The 22,048-nt window shown below is 36.5% G+C and overlaps 1 protein-coding gene across 2 annotated transcripts; it reads right to left on the reverse strand.

Moving 5' to 3' along the window:
• Window positions 1–1,012: 1,012 nt before the first annotated feature.
• Window positions 1,013–17,339, reverse strand: LOC147516248 (uncharacterized). Of its 2 annotated transcripts, none has more exons than XM_086588930.1 (14): window positions 17,067–17,339; window positions 16,693–16,987; window positions 16,404–16,499; window positions 16,230–16,320; window positions 14,812–14,878; window positions 7,194–7,232; window positions 6,406–6,575; window positions 6,230–6,295; window positions 5,405–5,473; window positions 4,912–5,047; window positions 3,932–4,130; window positions 3,620–3,795; window positions 3,463–3,502; window positions 1,013–1,753 (listed from the first exon to the last, which is right to left on the reverse strand). In XM_086588930.1, exons 1-14 carry the CDS (start codon window positions 17,199–17,201, stop codon window positions 1,578–1,580), a joined length of 1,755 nt encoding a protein of 584 aa, XP_086445056.1. In that variant the 5' UTR covers window positions 17,202–17,339; the 3' UTR covers window positions 1,013–1,577. The 2 variants fall into 2 exon arrangements, with proteins under 2 accessions (XP_086445056.1, XP_086445054.1); XM_086588928.1 differs by lacking the exon at window positions 3,463–3,502 and having other exon boundaries at window positions 1,013–1,294; window positions 1,483–1,753; window positions 6,406–6,576; window positions 7,189–7,232.
• Window positions 17,340–22,048: the final 4,709 nt, after the last annotated feature.

Here is a 22,048-nt window from a genome sequence, read left to right on the forward strand (position 1 = left end):
GATCATTGTTAATTCAATTTTGCAAATTATTGTTTAAATCAATTATTGTACAATTATGGTCGATTAATGATTTGTATTATAAGAAAAGTGTTTGGTGTTTATGTATAATAAAAGTGTAATTGGTGTTTATATAATCAATTTTCATTGATTAATCGGGCTAATCATTGGTTAATAAGGAATTTTCTTAGTTTGGAACTTCTCAATTATTTTAGTCCAAACGACCCAACCATATCGCCCAACGACCCAGTCATATCTCTCTAGAGACTACCCACACGAACTGCTTGCGCCTACATACAAACGACACGCTCAGACCGTTTCATGGAAAAACCCGAGAGCTTTGTCTCAAACGACATACTTAGACCGCTTGCCTATACACTGAAACGACATGGTGAAACTATTTGAGTATATACTCAAACGACCCGATGGTTTCAATATGCGAGACCAATTGAACTTGGTTGTTGGGCTTGAACTTAATACAAAACAATTTTTTTTTAGAAAATGACAAACTTGTAATATTTTTTTTTTTTTTTAAGGAGGGGGGCTCGCCCGAATGCAATTTCATGAGTGCCCAATTAAACTACTACAAAAAAATTGTGACACGGCGCGCCAACATGACAATATAATATCTCGTGCCGATTTCTCACAATTTGGCAGATAACATCCATTGCAACATCTCAATGATAATTTAGAGAACAAGAACGTTATTTACGACTAAAATTGATTTTTCCATTTTATCCTTTATATTAGGCAGCACTATGACTAAACTTACCTCAAGAACAGGTGTAATGGGGTTCATCTCCCATCATCAAACGAAAAGAAAGAGTTAACTACGCCTCTGAAATCTGAATACACGATACAAAAGGAACACCAAATCAAAGAAAGGTCTCTCGGATGTAGTGTGAAAGTAATTCAAAGTTTCTGAAAACTTTATCGACAAAACAACCTTATTAGTTTATCACTGAGCAATACTTGCAGAGAAATAAGGTTAAGATCCACCAAGCTCAACAGTGGGTGATCAGGAATACAGATTAAGAAGTTTTTTTTCTTCAAAATCATCGGGCTACAAATTTACAACTGCAAATTAGATTTTGGCTAAAACGATACGAAATGGCATTTCTTAAGTTCGGTTCAGATAAGTTACAAATTACAGTTCAACATTAAAGTTTAAAGGTTCCAACTCTGCATCGTTTTCAAATGGTACAGCTACTTCTCTGTACTCGAAACTTGTCAATATCAAATTCCACACCTAATATGGTTGCACATTTTTCTCTCCATCAGGCGAAGTAGATACTTTCTGCCAACAGTCAGATACCTTTGAATTAGTTAAATATCTATGATTATACAATGAACTTATAATAATGACTTGCATCAAAAACATTTAAAAGTTGTCCAACAACCTAAACTTTTCAAACTATAGAAGAATGTAATGTCTCAAGTCTCAACTCCATCATAGGAAAACCTAGTGTTAAAAGTACTTAGTACCCATAATAGCCCATGCTAAAATAGTACTGATAATACCAGACGTGATTCCCTCGCTAAAAAAGAGACTGCCAACCAGCTTCAACACTAAGATGATGCTAATAATCATCATCACCAGAATAGTTTGCATTATCATCGCTATCTTGCTCGAAAATCTGATATTCAGCGTCACTGAATTCAACCTCCTGATCCTTGTTGCTAGCTGCTTTGGTGGATGGGAAACTACCAAAGAGCTTCTGCAAGTAGTTCTTCGAGGTGTTTTCTCCAATTGGATCTGCACAGTATATAGGAAACTTTCTTGTTGCACGAAGAGAAACTCAATAAAAATTCAACCAGAATCTTGCGTGTGGACAGATTTTTTTTTGAAATTGTGACTAACAATTCCAAAATCTGGTCAAGACTATTTATAGTAGATAGTATTACTATTTTGGTTAGAGCCACAGCTAACTCCATAATTCAATGTTGAAATGGGAAAATAGAAGAGTTATGAGGGAAAAAATAAAAAAGAACAATAAGAGGAAGGGATCTAGGAGTGCATTCAGAAACAAAGGCAAAAACTTAAATTATGCATCATGACACCAAACAGACATCAATCCGAGTGCTTCAAAGAGAGATACTATGAAAACCGACTGATACAACAGTAGATAACGAAAAGGCAAATACAGAGAAAGAAAATTAAGTAGATGTAAGATTGCAATTAAACATTAATAAAGAATACTCCTTGTTGGAATTCTCTGCTAGTACATCACACTTCCTTGACATGTGCATTAACATGTACTCATTCAAAAGACTGACAACAACGCATTCGGCAGAGTTAAGCACCAGAAGATATTTATAACTGCTATAGCAACAAAAAACATCCGAAATTTTAAATACCCTCCAAAAAGTTGGAATATCTTCTTGATCACATGCAATAAATGTTAAAAGTAAACCTACAAACTGCTCAAAATCCCACAATTGTTTTTAGCAGAAAATTAACATCCCTTAGTCATTCAACACGTTCTAATTATGCACCAAATTCCTCTAAAACACTCATTGACTGGTCCAAGTAGTTCTCACTCAAAGTAGGAAATTACACTGAGTTTCAATCTATTCTGACTCAGATAGATACATTGAAATTTAGCTCTCCATGCTAGATAATCCAAATGCACTATAGGCACAGTTCACCTCAAAAATCTTCTCAACGGATACAGAATCATACCAAAGATTCTATAGCTATTCTTAAAAGGTTTCTAGCATCCTCCAATGATTTGAAACAACTATCATTATTGTTTCACCATCGAATCCCCTATTCCAAACGAATTCTATCCTTACTATCAATATTAAGAAGAGTCAGTAATTTCATTTGAACATTTTGAATTAAAACTTTTTCAATATTACCTTGATTTCGAATTGTCCAACCTTCCTTTTTCCCTTTACAGAGCCTTAACTCACACTAAAGACTCCTCACTTGTCATTTCTAGGCTGTGTTGTACGTGGCCAAATTACTTCAAATGAACTTATCCATTTTATCTTTAACTGGGGATGCTCCTACCCCCCAAGTCCCAGCAACGTGCACAGTCTTAATCTCTCCAACTTAGCCTTCCTCTTGTCAACCCCAGAATTAATGAATCGATGTTTTAATACTTGCAAATGTATTTGCAACTTTATAGAATGGGGAAGTACCCTGAATTCAGAAGCCAGACCAGAACACTGGTATATTTTCTCCTCAGCATTCTCAAAGAGGTACTGCTTAATATAGTTTCCTAAAGTTCTAGCTGTGAAATTTAGACAGGGACATTATGTGATATACATAGGTATCAACATGTAAAGTAGCTATACTACAAAATACTATGTTTTACCCCCAAGATAAATCCATGAAACTTGACGTGAGTAAGAGACCAATTAAGTCAGAATTCTGAGAAAATATAACTTGGTAAATAAATAAGAAACGGAAAAGAGGAGAAAAAAAAATGAATCTTAGCAATTATATTTCAAAGATACAGGAAAGCGGATTCAGAATGAAATCACCATCACCAGCGTCCTAAAGCCAAGAACACAAAAGAAACACATAAGAAAGAGCGAATAAGAAACACCAAAAGAGGGAGGGGAAAAAAGAATAAACTAGAAGCTGAGGAAAGATATTAAAGAGGTCAGTTACCACTTGGTATGATTCGTATTCATCCATTTCCTCTTCCTCATCTTCCTCTTCCTCAATATAATCATATCCATCATTGTTGTCTTCGTCATCATTGTACTCATCTTTACCATTATCAAAAACTAAATCTGTATCTTTGAGTTTCGTTGGTGGAACTTTAGAAAGATGACTGCTGGATTCTACAAATGGGAATATATCTTATATTATTATCATAAACCGAACAGAATCAAATTGTATTACCAGCTGATTAACAGTAGAAATAATTGATAAGAGTAACAAATTCAAATACTGGTAACAATGAACAAAAGTTTGAACCTTTGTTAAGTTGATGCTCCATTTCTTTGGGTCTGAAGTCACTCTTTAGAGCACGTGCTCTCTTAGACTTCTCAAATCGTAAAGATGCAGATTTCAACAAGCTTTCTGCACCCATTTTTGGGTATACGGATAAGAACCTCACTGCGATGCGTAATTTCAAGCTATCATGCACAAATGAAGAAAACCATCCTGTTGAACACTGAGACCAGAATATTTACAAAACGTTAAGGTGTACGCTAGAAGCCCTAACAACATCAATTTTACAGCTTCTACTGTCAACAAAAATGAAACAGAATTAGAACTTGTTCAACAAAAATAAAAACGTTTGTGGAAGAACCATTTGACTGTGTTGGTGATGCATGCTACAGAGTAGATCTTCATTTAGGAATAAAGTTATATTACTGACAGAGGTGCTGCCAATATTTTTTTAGATGTGATGTTAGAAACCCAATGAGCCCAGTACTGTAACATCATCTATGAAATCTGAGGCAGTTGGAGGGCTGTCTAGTGATTAGAAAACGTAAGTCTATATTCTGACAGCATATAATGCACACACTATACCTACCAAAGTTTTCACCAATGACCAACAAGAAATGCAAAAAGGAGTATTGTCATGTGAATTTTGCGAACTAATGGGTATGACATATAATGACAAGAAAAGAAGAGTATTACTCCAAGCATAATCTGAAGCCATTTCTGACTTCTCTTTAAACAACCTTGGACGTGCTAAATAGTGGTAATTATTTATTGAAATTGGCAAGATAAATTTGGAATAATAAACGGAATTCATAACTTAGCAAAAGAAATTTTATCTTCTAATGTAAGAAAGAAAGCTCATTTCTTTTCTAGACAATAACAATAACAAATTTTCAAATGTGATACTTATACTGCTAAACGCTAGAAGTTACACACTAACTTTCAGACAACGAGAAATACTTTTTCAGCTATTAAAAGGAAAAACTCAAGAATAAGGACCTTACCGAACAAGTATCTTCTGGTGGCTTTTTAATCTCTTCTCGAATGTAATCATCATCAAGTTCAAAAAGTTGCAACGAAATTTGACATTTACAAGGAAAAACCTGCAATGCACATAAATCCTTCCACATATGCTTCAATCTGTGAACAAAAAGGGTAACTTCTAATGGCTAGTAACTGTATTCGACAACAATTAAAATTGCAGTTTGGTAGTAGTTGAGTTTAAAAGCAACAAAGTATGTCAACAAAAGTTAGTAATATATTGGTAAGGTCAAATAAATAACACTTCTTTTCGTCAACAATCTGGAAACCACATAGAAGGGCTGTCTAGATAAATAAGCTTGTTTTAGGGCGATTACTATACTAGTTTCGCTCTATGAAAAGAATATAGATCATTGATACACAACTCCGCATGGTCAAAGCATGAGATTGAAAACGACAAATTAATTTTTTTTTTTAAAAAGCCCACAGAAAATCTAACTGAAATGGATAGCTTACTTGTCTGTTGCATGCACATCTCCTATGCGCCGTACTGGAGGTGGTACTCGAAAATCAATTCTCTGGTATCTGTAAATGAACCAATGTCTCATAGAGTCAGATTTTCAACAATTCTGCGCTAAATCTATACTCCAACTATCTCACACGATGTTTTCACCCATTAGTTTAAATATGCTTGTGGGGAAAGATGGAGACCCTAAACTAGCTCTGATGGCCTCTTTGACTCTTTAGAAGAAACAATGCATTCATACTCAACAATTCCAAAAAATTCTTCAAATCCCTCATTGTTCCCATTCAAATTAGTGGGAGACTTACGGCCCAGCAAGTGTCGTTAAGTACCTATTGGCATCAAAATAGTCTCAACACGGAACATGCTATCACAATAAATATCTTATATTTCTCTGATTTAAATTACACAACAAATATGATCTACAAAACTATAGATATCTATAACTGATAAAATAAAAAGACTAAAGAACCATGACTCAAATCTTCAGGAAATATTCTAAGACATTCCATTTTCTTGACTCGAAATTGCCATTCTTGCCAATATAAACGAGCAAGCTATCAAAACAGTGTCATGAAATTCTGTTTTACATGGAACACTGACTTCGCATAAATAGGATGCCTAAGATTCCATCTTCTTTAGTTGTGATGGTTACATGTTCTTTTAGTTGTGATAGTTAGACATACAAGTAAACAATAGACCACACTCCACCAGGTTAAAATAACAAGCAAAAAGAATCATTATACAGCCTTAAGTTATTGAGATCGTTTGATAAGATATCTTACATCCGTTATTCAGGAACCTTATGAGGATCATACCCTTTTCTAATCCAAAGCTGACGATATGGTCCAGTTGAAAAGTAGTAGGCAGTTCTAAACAGAAGCCTACACAAATCAAAACCAATTAAAAGTATTGTAAGAATTTTGACCAGTACAATGAGGTTGTTACTATTGGTAATCAGTAAACATAACTGGAATTTGTCTTGTGAGACCACCTTTTAAACATATGAGCACCAACCCTTAGACCTTTATCAAGCAAGCGGTGATTCAACGAAATTGTGTGCCATATAGGGCGTTCATCAAACAAGACAGATACAGCCTTTTGCCATTCCCAATGATCTGAGCCCCGGGTTATGTGATCTTCCCAATTGATTTTCCTAGGGATCTGTAATAATTTTAAGTAAACAAGAGGGTGGAAGTGAATGGGTTCAAAATGAGACATACGATAACTGTATTTTATCATATATTCGTCTTGCTAGATAATTAGAGACATCATTTACTGTGTATGAAGTTAATGGCAAAACAATTTCCTACAATATGTTATCGATTACTGTGGCATGGCTTTGTCTAAACAATAAAAGAAAAAATGCTTTAATTCAGAAGAGATGACTGAAGAATTTTTGTTTTTCAACTTCACTCTATTTTGTTTATTTCCCTACCCTTGTTTCTGCAGTTTTTGTAGCATAACAAGGGAATATATTCTGACTTCGCATTTCTGTGTGCGCTCGAGGGATTTGTTTTATTTTACTCACGTTTTAGATGTGTTACAAATCGACTCAGGCAGTTTTTGCTAATTACAACCAACATTGTTTGGTGATCTTGTTATAGGTGTCAGGAATAGGATGTTAAATGTTGAGATACAGTCCTTTTTGTGCTTCTATACTTAATTAATATTCTTGTCTATTTTTTTCAACTCAAATATTTTTCTTTTACGAATTTCTTACAATTTAAAAATAACTGTGGAGACCAAATGAAAAATTGTAACAAGTAATAGGATATCTACAATGTTGTAATCGATTGCAAGGCATGGCTCAATCTGCATCTGCAACAAAAGATAATAGGAAATATCTCAGTTCCAGCTCTGTGGCTATATATTCAGATTTAACTTGAAATTATTTTACAAGACACAGCAGCAGGATATCAGCAAATTAGGAAAACAATTATACATAAAGATTTGCAAGAGGACTGCAACTTTGTGCAGGGGAAAATATTTTGTACGTCTCAATTGCAAATTGAGTTTGCAGTTTGATGCACCTAAGCCAGCATGGGGACATCCATCGGCCAAAACAATGAAAACAGTTCACAGCCTGAGATATTAAAATTCAAATAAATTTTTTGTTTTGGACAAGTCTTCAGAAAAATCATGGGGATCGAATTTTGGGCAACCAGGTACGAAATAACTTAAGTTGCTTAATTGATCCAGTAGTCCTTTTTCTTACCAAAATTAGTTAAAAAAGGTGGGTGGAAATTCTTATCTTCTCAAGTCTTCATGCTTTCTCCCTTTTTTGGTAAAATCCTCCATTGTTGAGTTCAGAAAAGAAAGCCTCTCTTTGCCTTGGGTACCAGCAAGCTCAAGATCTCAACCTTCATACTTTATTTTCTCTTCTCATTGAACTACAAAACCTTGATACGTCATATGGCTCCTTCACATCTTGGTTTGGATTCAGGTAGGCACCAAGCTTTCTACAACTCTTCCACTGGTGCTGAATCCTCAGCCCAAGGAGCAAATAGAAATGTCGCGGTAGCACAAAATCAAGGAAGCATATATGCGGATATGGCCAGACCACGCATGCAGAACCCAGTGGATATCTCCAGTTTGCCTATGCCGACTAAAATGGGTAACCATCCAGCCATTAAACTACCCATAAGATCTGTTGAAAAGGGCATTGAAGCTTGTAAACTATCCTTAGTGGGCCGAGTTGATATGAAGTTAACTCTGGATAAAATCATATCGGTAGTCAGCACTGATTGGGGATTAACTGGAAAAGTTAAAGTTTCACCCTTGGGAAAAGGATATACCAATTTCTGTTTTGAAACAAAAGACTATAACAGAATTTTCTATGGAGGAACACGGTATATAGCAGGCCAACTTCTGAGGTTTACAAAATAGACACCAAACTTCAACACAGACACAACACCAGACTTCAGCCCTTGTGTGGGTGAAATTTCCAAGACTTCCACTCGAATATTGGGAAGCTGAAACTCTGATGTCAATGGGAAGAGGACTGCGATGCCCAATTAGAGCTGACGCTAACACTCGACAGAGATAGTGGATATCATGCTAGTGTACTGGTTGATATTGATCTGACAGAACCGATCCCAGATAAAATCTCAGTGGAAGTGGTGGAACATGGCATTGAATTTTGGCAAGAAATACAATTGGGTAAACTTCCAAAATTTTGCACTCATTGCAAAATGATTGGTCACCTAACTGCTGAATGTAGAAGACTAAGATCAGAGAAAGGGAAAGACCAAGTTCCAAGCCAAGAGGATGCAAATGCCCCAGTCGGCCCTGCACCTTTACTCTCCAAAAGCCAGAGACGCAGATTAAAAAGACGAAATCGTGCAGCTGAATGGAGACCACGAAGAAATACAACATCACAAGAAGATGTTGAGGAAGCACCATCAGTAACAGAACTATTGATGGAAACGCCCCCTCCACAAAGTAACAATAGCACTCCAGTGCAGTGGTAAGCAATGCCCCAAGTACACAGGGAAATGTCCCAGTGGTGACACCTAACACTACATCCCCACTAACTGTAGGCCTGTAGCAGTATTGGAACTTCTCCCGAATCCAACAACATATATTGTTGCTATTATTTCTTCCACAGAGGAAGCTTGTCTCCAATCTTACATGGAAACAACAGAATTGGATATAGAAGAACTGGGGAATGATGAAGCTGAACTCGAAGGCCATGTCTCTGAACAAGAAACTGAATACTTTGAAGAACATCCTGAAGAGGAAATATTAGAAACACCAGTGAGCAAATCCAATGCTCCTTCTGCAAACACAAGATCTAAGAAGTATAAACAGCAAGCTAATACTTCAAAGAAAAAAGATAGAGGTAGACCCAAGGGGTCAGGAGGGAAAAAAAAGCATAAAAACTCAAGATGAGTGGTCCTATAGGCGTATGGAACGTGAGAGGCATAAATGACTCTCATAAAATGCAAGAAGTAAACAAAATGAGGATAGAGAATAAGGTGACTATTCTCGGTCTCACATAAACAAAAGTAAGAGATGAGAATTTTGATTCTATCAGTCAAGCCTGCTGCCCAAACTGGGAAGTAATTAACAATTATGAGCATGACCCGAACGGAAGAATATGGGTTGCTTGGGATCCCTTTGAAGTCCAACTTCAGAAGATTAATGCAAGTGACCAATACATCCATGTCATGGTAACTTTACACTCAAATGTCTCCTTTTATCTTACTATTATTTATGCAAGAAATGACAGTACTCGCAGGAATGAGTTTTGGAATGATATTACATGTCTCAACCCGAATGCACGGCCTTGGTGCTTAATGGGTGATTTTAACAATGTCATGAAAGGATTGGAGGAGCCCCACTCCACCCTCGTGAGATAGAGCACATCATTGACTGCTTCCAACCAAATGGGCTCATGGATCTCAAGTTTATAGGTCACTTTTACACGTGGTCTAATAAACAGGAAGGAAAGAATAGAATTATGACAAAGATAGACAGATGCATGGCTAACTCTTCTTGGCTCAGTGCACATGGAGGGATTGAAGCTGAATTTATCTCTCATACGACCTCTGATCACACTCCAATTATAATCAGATAGCATAACTTCGTGAAAAGACCGAGCCCTTTCAGATTCTTCAATGGCTGGGTCTACCACCCAGAGTTCATGACGATTCTAAAGGAAACATGGGATATGAGAGTTGATGCTAATCCCATGTACGTCCTTCTCCAAAAGCTCAAAATTCTCAAGCTGAGACTCAGAAGCTGGACAAAACTACATTTCTCAAACCTCCACACAAGGGTAGAAGCGGCCAAAGAAGAGATACAATGTATACAGAATCTCTTACAGTTGAACCCGCTAGATCAAACTCTTGCAAGGAAGGAGAAGGAAGCCATGGATAAATATGGGGACTTTGCAAGAGTAGCAGAACTAGAGATCAAATTAAAATCATCACATGACTGGTTCATTCAAGGTGATAAAGGTACTGCCTACTTTGATAACTGCTTAAAAGAAAAGAAGAACCGAAGAGCTATTTGGTCCAGACAAGGAAGGAAACACAGTCAACAATCAGGCCCAAATTATAAGAGTTTTCATTGATTTCTATACAGACATGATTGGTAGCAATGCCAGATTACAGGTGGACCTTGAATTCTTCAACAACCTCACAGTCAAAAATCATCTTAGTAGTGATCTAATCCACATCCTAGATGCAGACATTGCGCCTAGAGAGATAAAGAATGCCCTATTCTCTATGGATAATACAAAGGCCCCTGGACCCGATGGCTTCAATTCCTTCTTTTACAAATTTTGTTGGCAAATTGTGGAACAAGATTTCATTTGTGTTGTTACTAATGTCTTCAATGCAGGAAGAATGCCAAGAGGGGTAAACTCCACACTCCTTTGCCTTGTACCTAAACAACACCACCCCTCCTCAGTGACACAATTCCAACCTATAGCATGCTGCATTGTCATCTATCGATGCATTACAAAAGTCATTACCAACAGACTGAAATCGGTCATCCCTGATTTAGTCTCATCAAATCAAACCGCTTTCATCCCTGGAAGGAGCATACAGGACAACTTACTTCTCTCCCATGAGCTAATAAGAAGCTATGAAAGAAATCGCCTATCTCCGAGATGCACCATAAAGCTAGACATACAAAAAGCTTTTGCCATGGTAAGCTGGGAAACTATCCATAACATGTTGGTTAAACTTAACTTTCCTCCTAAAATGTTAAGATGGATAGAATTATGCATCAAGACTCCCCACTTCTCTTTGCTTATAAATGGCTCTATTGAAGGATATTTTCAAGGGAAAAAAGGTCTACGGCAGGGAGATCCTCTTTCGCTGTACTTGTTTGTAATTGTTATGGAAATTATGGGTAATTTACTCACTCAATGCATGGATATGAACTCCATAAAGCTGCATCCAAAATGCAAAAAGATAAGACTCACGCACTTATGTTTTGTTGATGATGTTATGATCTTCTGCAAAGGAGAAGCTCACTCTATCATTGCCATCAAGGACATCCGGAATCTTTTGTAGCTGCTATAGGGCTCTCTAAGAACCCCTCAAAAACTACTATGCTAGTTGGAGGGCTAAATGATGTTGAAGCTTCAAGTCTTGCAAATGTTCTATCTGTCCAATTGATCAAACCCCTATCTCATACTTGGGAATTCCACTGGTGTCATCAAGATTAAGCATCAAAGACTGTCAACCCTTAATAGATAGGGTCACATTCAGAATCACAGACTGGAAAGCAAGCCTTCTTTCACATGCAGAACAAGTGGAACTTATAAGAGCTGTCCTAACCTCTTTTCATGTCTACTGGCCCAAAACCTTCATCATGCCACAGGCAGTCCTTAATCAAATAACTAGCATCTGTGCTAAGTTTCTATAGAGTGAAACTTTCTATGACAAGAAAAATGCATCAAGCAAACTGGCATACTGTTTGTTTACCAAAGGAAGAAGGGGGGCTCAACATCATGGACCTTCACAGGTGGAATAAAGCGGCAAACTGCGGTCTGGTATATAAAATAGCATCAAAAGAAGAGTCTGTGTGGATTACATGGACATATGAGCAGCAAATCAAAAACAAATTCTTCTGGACACTATCAATATCTCAAGACTGTTCATGGGCATGGCAACACATATTGGAAACAAGGAAACTGGCTAGAAATTTCATCAGATCAAGGATAGCAAATGGTATCACAACATACCTATGGCATGACTTATGGTGTTCTAGTGAGCCTCTTCTGTCAAATCCCCATGCTCTTGCAGCATGGAGATATGTTTTTCCCCAAGATACTAAAGTGCAAGCTCTAATCACTGATGGCAACTGGAACTCTTATGTTGATCTTATACATGACCATGAGTTGAAAGCTCAAATACTCTCTACTGATATCAGCACCACTATGCACTAAGACCTCGTAGTTTGGATTGCATCTCACATGGGGGAATTCACTACAAAATCAGCATACGATGCAATCAAAAGAAGAGCAATCCAAGTAAGATGGTCAACATTGGTATGGGGGAAATTGGTACACCCCAGAAACTCTTTCTGTACATGGCTACTCTTTTCAGGCTCCATTCAAACTCAAGATAGATTAATGCATAAAAAAGTTCTCACTCATTCACAATGCATCTTTTGCACTAACAGTCGAGAGAACTCAAAGCACCTCTTTTTTTAATGCTCTTACTCCAAACAAGTTTGGAACGAAGTCAAGAAGTTCATGGGGATACTAACAGATGCAATAAATGCGAATAGAGAATGGTCCAGTATTTTCAGAGCAGTTAATGGGAACTCCATAAAAGCTGAGATTATGAACGGTTTTATATGTGCAACTGTGAATGGAACTTGGACCGAGAGGAACTCTAGGAGATTCGATCACATGCAGATGCCAGCCCATGGAGTTGCTCTTAATGTCATCAAAACCAAGGCCCAAAATATTGATATCGATAAATATATCGGTGTACCTAAAAACCGATATATATCGGATATATCCATTTTTTTGGTGACCAATCCAAACTATTTAAAATATCGGAAATATCATATATATCGGAAATATAATATCGAAAATATCGAAAATATATTGGAAATATCGGATTTATATTAAAAAATGGTCAAAAAGTCAACCGATATATATCGTAAATATCGGATATATCGATTATATCGGCGATATAAAGTTTTATATCGGAAATTCCGATATATATCAGGAAAAAAAAGATTCTATATTCGGTGGATATATGTCGGAAATATCAATGTCAGTGTACCAAAATACCGATATATATTGGATATATCAGCGATATTTTGGTCCTTGATCAAAACCACCAGGTTATACTTACAAACTGAACTCAAGGAGGTGCCTGATACAGTGCAAACTCGAGATTTTCTATAGAAGATTGGAGTAACAGCAAGATTGAAGGAATGCACTCACATCACCAGCACGTGGACAAGGCCCAAGGAGGATGTACTGAAACTGAACTCAGATGGGTCAGTAACAGACGACAAAACTGGCTTTGGAGGAACTTTACGAGATAACAATGGAGAGGTAAAGCTAGTATACACAGGAAGTTCTGGAAACCCATCAGTGTTATTTCAAGAGCTTCAAGGTATAAAATATGGTCTCATTGGCAGTCTCCATATCTATAATTACAACCTCGTGATAGCCTCAGACTTCCCTAAATGCGATCCAGATTCTCAACCAGAAAACAAAACCACCATGGCACTGTCTGAACATCACAATGGAGATAAGGGAATTAACAACAAAATTCCAGCAGATAACCTTTCAGCATGTTTATCGAGAAACAAACAGGGCTGCTGATCACTTAGCCTCCCTCGGTCATTTCTTTTCTAGCACTACATCTGAAAAATATATGTACTTTTTCCCTCCTTTTGATGATTGATTGTCAAAAATCATAGAAGAGGACAAGAAAGGTAAAATGTACTCAAGATTTTCATGAATACAGGTTAGGGTCTGCCAAAACCTATGCTTAACTTTAAAATATATATATATATCAAGTACATCACTTTCCAAGATCAGCCACAAGTTGGCAAGATTTCTTCCTATGGAAACAAATATAGCAAGTATCAGTTCCGATTACCCTCTTTGTAAATTCTATACTTCTTTTCAACATTTAGCAGATGCCATGTCAAGTTATAGCACCACATAGAGAGATTATCTTCCATTCGGAAGTATGAACCTTCTCTAGTACAGGGTGGGGCATGGTATCATGTCACAGGAACCTAGTTTACTGATCCTCCCATGGTTGAGCATCCATCCCCAGACAAAGTTCTCAGACTTGAGCAGTTTATGTGAAAACTATAACAAGCAAATGATGTGGACCAACTCTTAGCTATATAAGTAATATATCCAACTCTTAGCGATGCCAAGTATTAAGTGTTACTAAGAACGAAGTTCACACTTGCATTACTTTCTCTTTTAACTCTGGTAGATTTTGGAGAGAATGTCTTAGACTTCCCAGCCATCCACTTCCTTAGTGGATAGTAAAATTGATGCAATCACAACAAATAACAAATTCTCAACTAAAGCTCAAATAAATTCAATCCCAAAACCTACTGTGGCCGAAGGCCTAAATGATTATTTATAGCCTTAATGGCTTACAATTTAGAAACTAATGGAAAAGGAAACTAAAAACAATATTGTTGAGATGTTTAGTCCCACATGGGATATGTTAAGCCTTGCATTGAAATATATAAGTTCACGGGCCTCTCCACTTATCACCAATTGGTTCTAAGTTGGATCCTCATCTTCAATAAATACCTAATTTCGTAATTGAAACCTCAAAAAGAAAGTAGCCTAATTAACAGTAATGAACCCTAAATCACATAAAAAATATCCTTCAAATACCATTACCTCTACTTTTGGCATATATGACAATTCTAATAAACATACCTCCCAACGTTGTTTAACAATTGCCTCCTGTTTCTTTTTCGCACTCACGGTAGCCGATGGTTTCAACCTGAAAATTACAACAATTAAACCCAAATGGTGAAAGTAAGCATATATTTGCACTTTTGTAGGAAAGATAAATTATTTCATGGTTGAGAGAGAGTGTGGCAGTCTGTATTTTCCTCTGTTAAAACCTGCTGGTTCTAGAAAACAAGAATGTTGCCACCGTTATATACGTTGTGGCCTTTACCATTTTATGCAAAGGGAGCATGTGGTACAAGGGATGGTTTTGTTAAATCGCCTTCTAATCCAAAAGCTTGAGCTGCTAAAGAAGGCATAAGGTATAACGACCCACAAAGTACCAATAGTCGATACTGTCCCCACTTAGCAACCCAAAGGCCCAAGCCTGCTAAACCATGGCCCATGGGTGGGGGTTTTCCCAAATGGCCTCAACACAGGTAAACCTCCACAGGGAAAACGTACCAACAGTCGATACTGTCCCCACTTAGCAACCCAGGAACCAAGACAAGATCCAATCCAAGGGCCTAAACCTCCATGGGGTATCACACAGCACATTGTAATTATTTAGTTTTTGTAGAATTCTATTAATAAGGAAATTCCATAAGTTCCGAGTTGATAATAATAAGGAAAATCCGTAAGATCTCATAATAATAACAATTAGTCAATTACAAAGTGTGCATGTAGTTCATGGTAGTTATTTGATTTTGATAGGATCATATTAATTTTTAAAAACCCTTAAAGGTCAGAATGATTCTCTGAAAAGTTCGTTTATTTGAGAACTCAATCCAATAAAATTCCCATTAGTGTTGAAACAAAATTTCTCCTTTGTACGATCTAATCCAACCTAATAATTAAATCATCTCAAAAATTCACTTTAAGAGAGGAAAAAAATGGTTCTCTGAAGGCACTAAATGGGTGTGTACACTAGGCCTAACATCTAGTAATTATATTTAGCTCAAAAAAAAAAATGATAGAAGCATCCAACTCTCTAAAACTTACCGTATCTAATCAAACTCAATGATGCTTGACCATGGGTTTTGCACTGGGTGGAGGTTAACTCTACCCTCACATACTTTCTACTTATGGACTCTTCTATTGAGAGGGGGAGTGAATCCCAACCCCTCACCGAAACTAACTTTTTTATTTGTGGTAACCAAAATCATAAGCATAACTCCTAGATAACATTCTATATCAAAACGTTTTGCAACATTAAAATCAGATGGTAGTTTGATAATAAGTTTTAGAATATATAAATAATAATACAAAAAACTATTTGATGGAAATTCTACTCATCCTACCGTTCCTACAGTCACTTTTTTCCTTTATCTGTTTTTTCTTTCCAAAACGTTAATCAAGCGTCCACTACTCTGAAGTAAAAAGTCTAATCCGACGAATCTTACACTAGTTTTTCTGGCAAATCCTTTGGTGAGAAAAGTGGTGGTACCAGAATCATCACATCGTCCTGATCTACGTCTACAATGGCACCCTTCTCTGTGAAATATTTAAGAAACTTTTCAATTAAATACAAGGAACGATATATGAAAACTTAAAACCACAAGGAGAAAATGCATCACCGGAATACGGTTCTAGTTCTGCCCTATCTCTCTTCCTGCTTTTGTTTTTGCCAGCATGTGCATGAACAGCAAGAACATGTTGGTAGTCTACCATTCCTACAATAACAGAATAGCAACGCCAAGTCTTAGTTTGTATGAAAGGAAAGTGCTAAAAGGCTGGAGTCTAAATAGTAATACGTAAACTTCAAACTCAATTCATTACTACCAGAAACCTTCCGTATCTTCGACTCAAGCATTTGAAAAAAATATAACATATTAGAAAGTAATACACAAACATATCAATGCTAACCATTAAAGTGATAGGCCTCAGACACTCGAGCTACAATATCTGCAGATAGCTGGAACTTTGTGTCCCCTTCCACCGCTGGTTGATTGGCACTGTTACCAGCATCCAGAGCATTCTCAGGGACTGTGCATTCCTGACCATTTCTCAGAGTTTCAGATTTGCAGGCTACAGATATCACAGCATCTTGAACTTGAGTGGTTCTCTTTTTGGATATCTTAAGCAGGAGATTATTACAGGGACGACGATGATCTTCAGGTCGAAAATGAAGCTTCAGAGGTTCCGATGGCAAACCGCGTTCCTGTAATAAAAAATCACAGAACCCCACATGAAAAATAATATAAAGAATAATATCCTTATTAAAATAGCTTAATTAATACCTTGAGAATGACTTCAGAGACACCAAGAGTGTCGATGGCACGAGAAGTTGAGGAAGGATAGCCAGGATAATGCATAGCAAAAGATACATTATCTGGTAAAAACCCGGTAATCGTTCCATCTTTTATTACTCCCATACCTACTACTAATCTATCAAGGACCAAAAAAGAAAAGAAAAAAGGTGTTGGGAAATTTTTATTAAAAACAAACTAATAATCCCTTTTAAAATAAAACGACCAGTAGTATTAGTAAAGAGAAAGAAATTCGTCCAGACAACTTACTTGGTTTCATTTTGGGAATCGACTCTATTCTAAGCATAGTACAAAATTTCGTGACAGAGCAAAATATCGGACTAGCTATTTTCCGATATTTATGGTAAATATCAATGTTGAAGGATGGGTAAGATGAGGTTTGGAAACACTGAAATCTTGACAAATTTACAAAATATCGATATTTATCAGAAAATTCCAATGGCATAGTGCGTTTCTACCATTTTTCTTGTGGATAGCTAAATAGGCGTAAATATTGAGGCCGTTCAATTGATTTTGTGAGAAAGAGTCTGTGAGAAGAACTACTTTGTTCATGCCCACTAGGAAATGTGACATTTTAAGATTCAAGGGAAGTCCTTCATAAACTTTTCATGGGTAGTGAAGAAAATACAAAGCTAGATCCACTTTCTATTTCATCACAAGTTCTTAACCATATGATCTCTCTACTTGGATCACCCATGCTCTTGTTTAAGGTATCCATTTTGAATCAACCTAAACCTAAATCCAAGCCCACCCATTTATACTCCTTTCACCACCTTATTTATGATTCTTGCTGCTATTGCAAATTTGCAACCAAATCTTCCACTATTGACTTTCCCAATTTCCCAATAGCCAATACCCAATTGGTACTCATTGAAAATTAATGTTTGAAACATTCTTTTCGTCTTTATCTTTGATATGCTGTGAAGTGAGGAGGAACTCATTCCCAATTTGGCTTTTATCTCCATCATCAGAAGAACATAAGATTTCAAACCAAAATACTAGTACTATTATTACTGCACTGATATTTACAATATATATCGTGTTTTTTCTTTGAAATATCGATATTTTTTTTATAAATGTCCGGCAGAGGGAGTTTCTTTTACCAGGAACATATCACGAATATTTCGATATCGGTTTCTCTAAAAACCGATAGATATCGCGATATTTCGCGATATATCGCGGCATTTTGTACTATGATTCTAAGTTTCTAATTAGCAAAATGGGCACGCGCGTTGCGCCTGCGAAGCAAATAAATGAAAAAATTCCCGGCCCAAACTTTGGTCAAATGAAAAACAAGGGACCAACAAATTGATGAGACGAATGAAAGGGGGTATTCCCTATGTAGTAGATATTTGAAATCTCGTAAGAAGAAAGAAGTGTTATTTTTCGACAACCAAGCAAGGGGTTTGCACGGGTTGGGTTTGGGTCTAAACCGACAACCGAACCGACTCTATCGGTTTATATTTTTTTCAAACCAAACCGAACCGGTTGTGTTATACTAACCGAACCGAATAGATGTAATTTTCAACTGAACCGATACTCAAACCGAACTGACTGGGTTATGGTTTAACCGATGTTAACCGACCCAAACCGACCGGTTTTTATATATTTTTAAATTAAATCAATTAAATATATATTTTCTAATATATATTATATATAGCAGGTTGGTTCGGTTCGGGTTTGGGACTAAACCGCCAACTGAACCAACTCTATTGGTTTTCAAATATATTTAACCAAACCGAACCGACTCATAAGCATAACCGACCCGAAACCGACCAGTTCGGTTCGGTCGGTTTGGTCGGTGAGTCCGGTTTTATGCACACCCCTAGTTTACACTTTCTATATTGAAATTTCATTAACAGATATCAGCATTATATTTTATTTTAAAGACTACTATATCTATCGCCAGCTTTTGCACCAGTGCACACACAGGTTGCAAAGAGACAGAGTGCATTGGCTACAGGGCTTTTATTAATCTTGTTCTAAATAAATACACCATAACCAAAAAAATGAATTAGCCATTAATAATAATAAAAAAAGATGAAGATTACCAGTTAATTAGATGACTGAGCGCGAGAGAGATGCTTTAAAAATAAGGTGCGAAGAAATCCACCTAAACTACAATCGAAGCGGAGAATTGACACCAAAAATTAATCAACAATAGGGGGGGGGACCCAAAAGTAGATTTTACCCGTGAAGTTGATTTTAACAAAAAATAAAATACCAATATAAGCAAATATACTTGCTATGAATATCTCAAAACCACTGCATTATGACAAATACCCATATGAACAAACAAAATACAATCTAGAAAGCAATAACAAATCCAAACAAATTGCTTAATTACATGGTAGATTAGAAGTTGGGTGTGGAGCTCTATGTATCAGGACAAATCTTCATGATATTTTCAGTTCTTTCACTACCGTGGATCAATATAGCAAAACAAAATATCTGCCATCAGCAAAAACATAAAATCGCAATCAGATAAGTCTTGGTGCTTTATGCATCTCATTCCAGTATAAGATTATCAGGAATATTGTGTCTACTTCTCCTGTCTACAATACATAGTAATGTCTCTAGTTCTCCTTGCTAGCCTAAACTAATTGTTGCTATTGGCGTCAACGTTTTTAGTGCACTACCAAAGGATGTAGCTTGATTTTCAAAATTATTTGCTATTACTACAAGTTTATGTCCACAAAAGTTTACGTCTACAGAGACGGGCAAACCCATTTTCCAGGTGTTTCTCACTTTCTATATGCCCCTGAACTGGCCTAGAAAGTAACGATAAGCCGGAATTAACTCCTCTGATATAGATATTCGAACACCCTTGATGAAAAGTTCCCACTAACATGTAACGATGAATCTTGTTATGGCTCTCCAAACATTTCAAGGCACATACAAAGTAGAATCAAAATGGCATACACATCCACTGATAAAAAACTCAAAAACCATACAAGTAAAATTCAATTTTCATATTACTTACCATCCCTTTAAGCTCCTTCTTATCAACCAACCCAAGCGCATTAGCAACCGATCGTGAACAATGGTTCTGTCACCATAGCCATAGCATTCTTACTCTCATCCAACCCCACTGAACAATATGAACAACACCAGGACACATATGTCTATTATAATCACATAAACATTTTCACTCAAATTGCAAGGAATAAGTCCTGGTTAAACTCATTTTACAGATACAAAAGAAATTAATCAAATCTAACATCAAAGGTATGCTCAGGAAAATCAATATCACAAGCATATCATTACCCTCGAATGGAACAAAGCAAGCTTAATATACATTATTACAAATATATTCGAATTAATCATATATAAATCAAGCCTATAACTCATGAAAAGCAATAACAATCATCTAAAACATCGATCTAACTCTAAAAAAAATTCACAACACTTGGATTAGACAGATCTAATAAAGAAACCTAATTTATTTTGGATCAAATAACTAATAACTATTAAACATGCACCTTGTATATAAATGATAATCCAGCTATGTCGATAACTCGCTTCTTCATTAATACAACCACATCATCTTCAAGACGTGTCATTTTAAATTTCACCATGTTAGGCTTAAATGTAACTTTAGTCGAGTTCTCACCATCCTTACACTTTGTGATGCTAGGCTCATATTTCTTTCCCATGTTATTGCTGAACACCTTCACATTTAACACATTCTCATAACTTCACAACTACTAGAAAATCAAAATAAACCCAACTTCTAATTCCATAACAGCTTACATCGTCATAACACCCAAACATTTTATACTAAGACATTCATTTGTGAGATGGATAACAGCTATGGGTAGGCTTGCAAGTTGCAACACAGGACCAACTAGTTAAAAGGGGCATGCAAAACATATCGGTATGTGGATTATACACTGACCAGAAACAAAGAGTCCACTTTACCACCTCAGGCTTATGTTAGGTCAGGTTATCAGGACAAGAAGAAGATGGCAAATACCCTCGAAGGCTCCAACTTTGTGACAGGCATATCTACATGCAAAAAAGGAAGCTCATGGTATCATCACCAAATACTAGCATGTCATTTTCTTTTCCCCCACCAAAATTTCAAAACAAAGAAGGTGCACCAGAATCACATAAAACATAAACAGAGTACCTTCCCAACGTGGCTTTGAATTGAAGAGAAAATCGACGAACAATAAATTTGACACTATTATCTTAGAACGTGTTCTAATTTAATAGTTTGAATAATCATAAAACCTTCTTTGCTGTCTGAAATTCAAAAAAAAAAAAAAATACTCCCAAAGTATTTAAACCTAACACACACACTAAAGATAATTGCACTTTTTTTTTTTTTTTTTTTTATTGGCAAGCCTGTTTTAAATTAGTTCAGTAACTCTTTGATGCTGGCGGGGTGGGTTCGAGCCCTAGACTTCTGGCATCATCACCCAAAGGTTTTACCGACTTTGCTAGTTGGAACCTGCTATTTGCAGTTACTTTGATTGCCAAATACTCATAAGCTGTGAATTCGACATCTAAACCCTACTATTGAGTGGGCGGAGCTACTGGTCATGCAGTTTCTACCATATCTTTTTAGATTAATTGGTGCCTAAGAAGATGAATAGAGCAGATTGTATCAAAATAACTAGCATAACTACTGCCTTTGAGATTTTCATGTGTCTTTGTCTATAAATAGTGAGTCAAATTAATGTCCAGGAATCGATTGTAAAACTGCCACGTATGAATGTCATTGAAATCGAAATGATACTCGGGGTTTGGAGTTGATAGTTATAACTTGTTAAATTGTTAATGTTCAGAAGGTCAAAAGTGAAGTAGATTAAATAGAATAGAACAAGAACAAAAACTAACTTACCGGATTGGTTCTAAAATCGAAGAAAAGTCGGGAGATATTTGAAGAAAAAAATGGAAAGAAAAGAGAAAACGAATGCCTGTACTTGTCAGCCACATCACCCAAG

The sequence above is a fragment of the Coptis chinensis genome, chromosome 2, assembly GCF_015680905.1.
Source record: "Coptis chinensis isolate HL-2020 chromosome 2, ASM1568090v1, whole genome shotgun sequence".
Taxonomy (NCBI): domain Eukaryota; kingdom Viridiplantae; phylum Streptophyta; class Magnoliopsida; order Ranunculales; family Ranunculaceae; genus Coptis; species Coptis chinensis.

What these genes read in the sequence shown, in the direction of transcription:
- LOC147516248 (XM_086588928.1), bottom strand. Translation starts at nt 17,201, where the DNA reads ATGGGAGTAATAAAAGATGGAACGATTACCGGGTTTTTACCAGATAAT. An exon ending in GGTGCTCATATGTTTAAAAG is followed by an intron (nt 6,296 to 6,405) that starts GTGGTCTCACAA and finishes TGATTTGTGTAG; the next exon opens with GCTTCTGTTTAGAACTGCCT. An exon ending in CACCAGAAGATACTTGTTCG is followed by an intron (nt 4,131 to 4,911) that starts GTAAGGTCCTTA and finishes TTCTGGTCTCAG; the next exon opens with TGTTCAACAGGATGGTTTTC.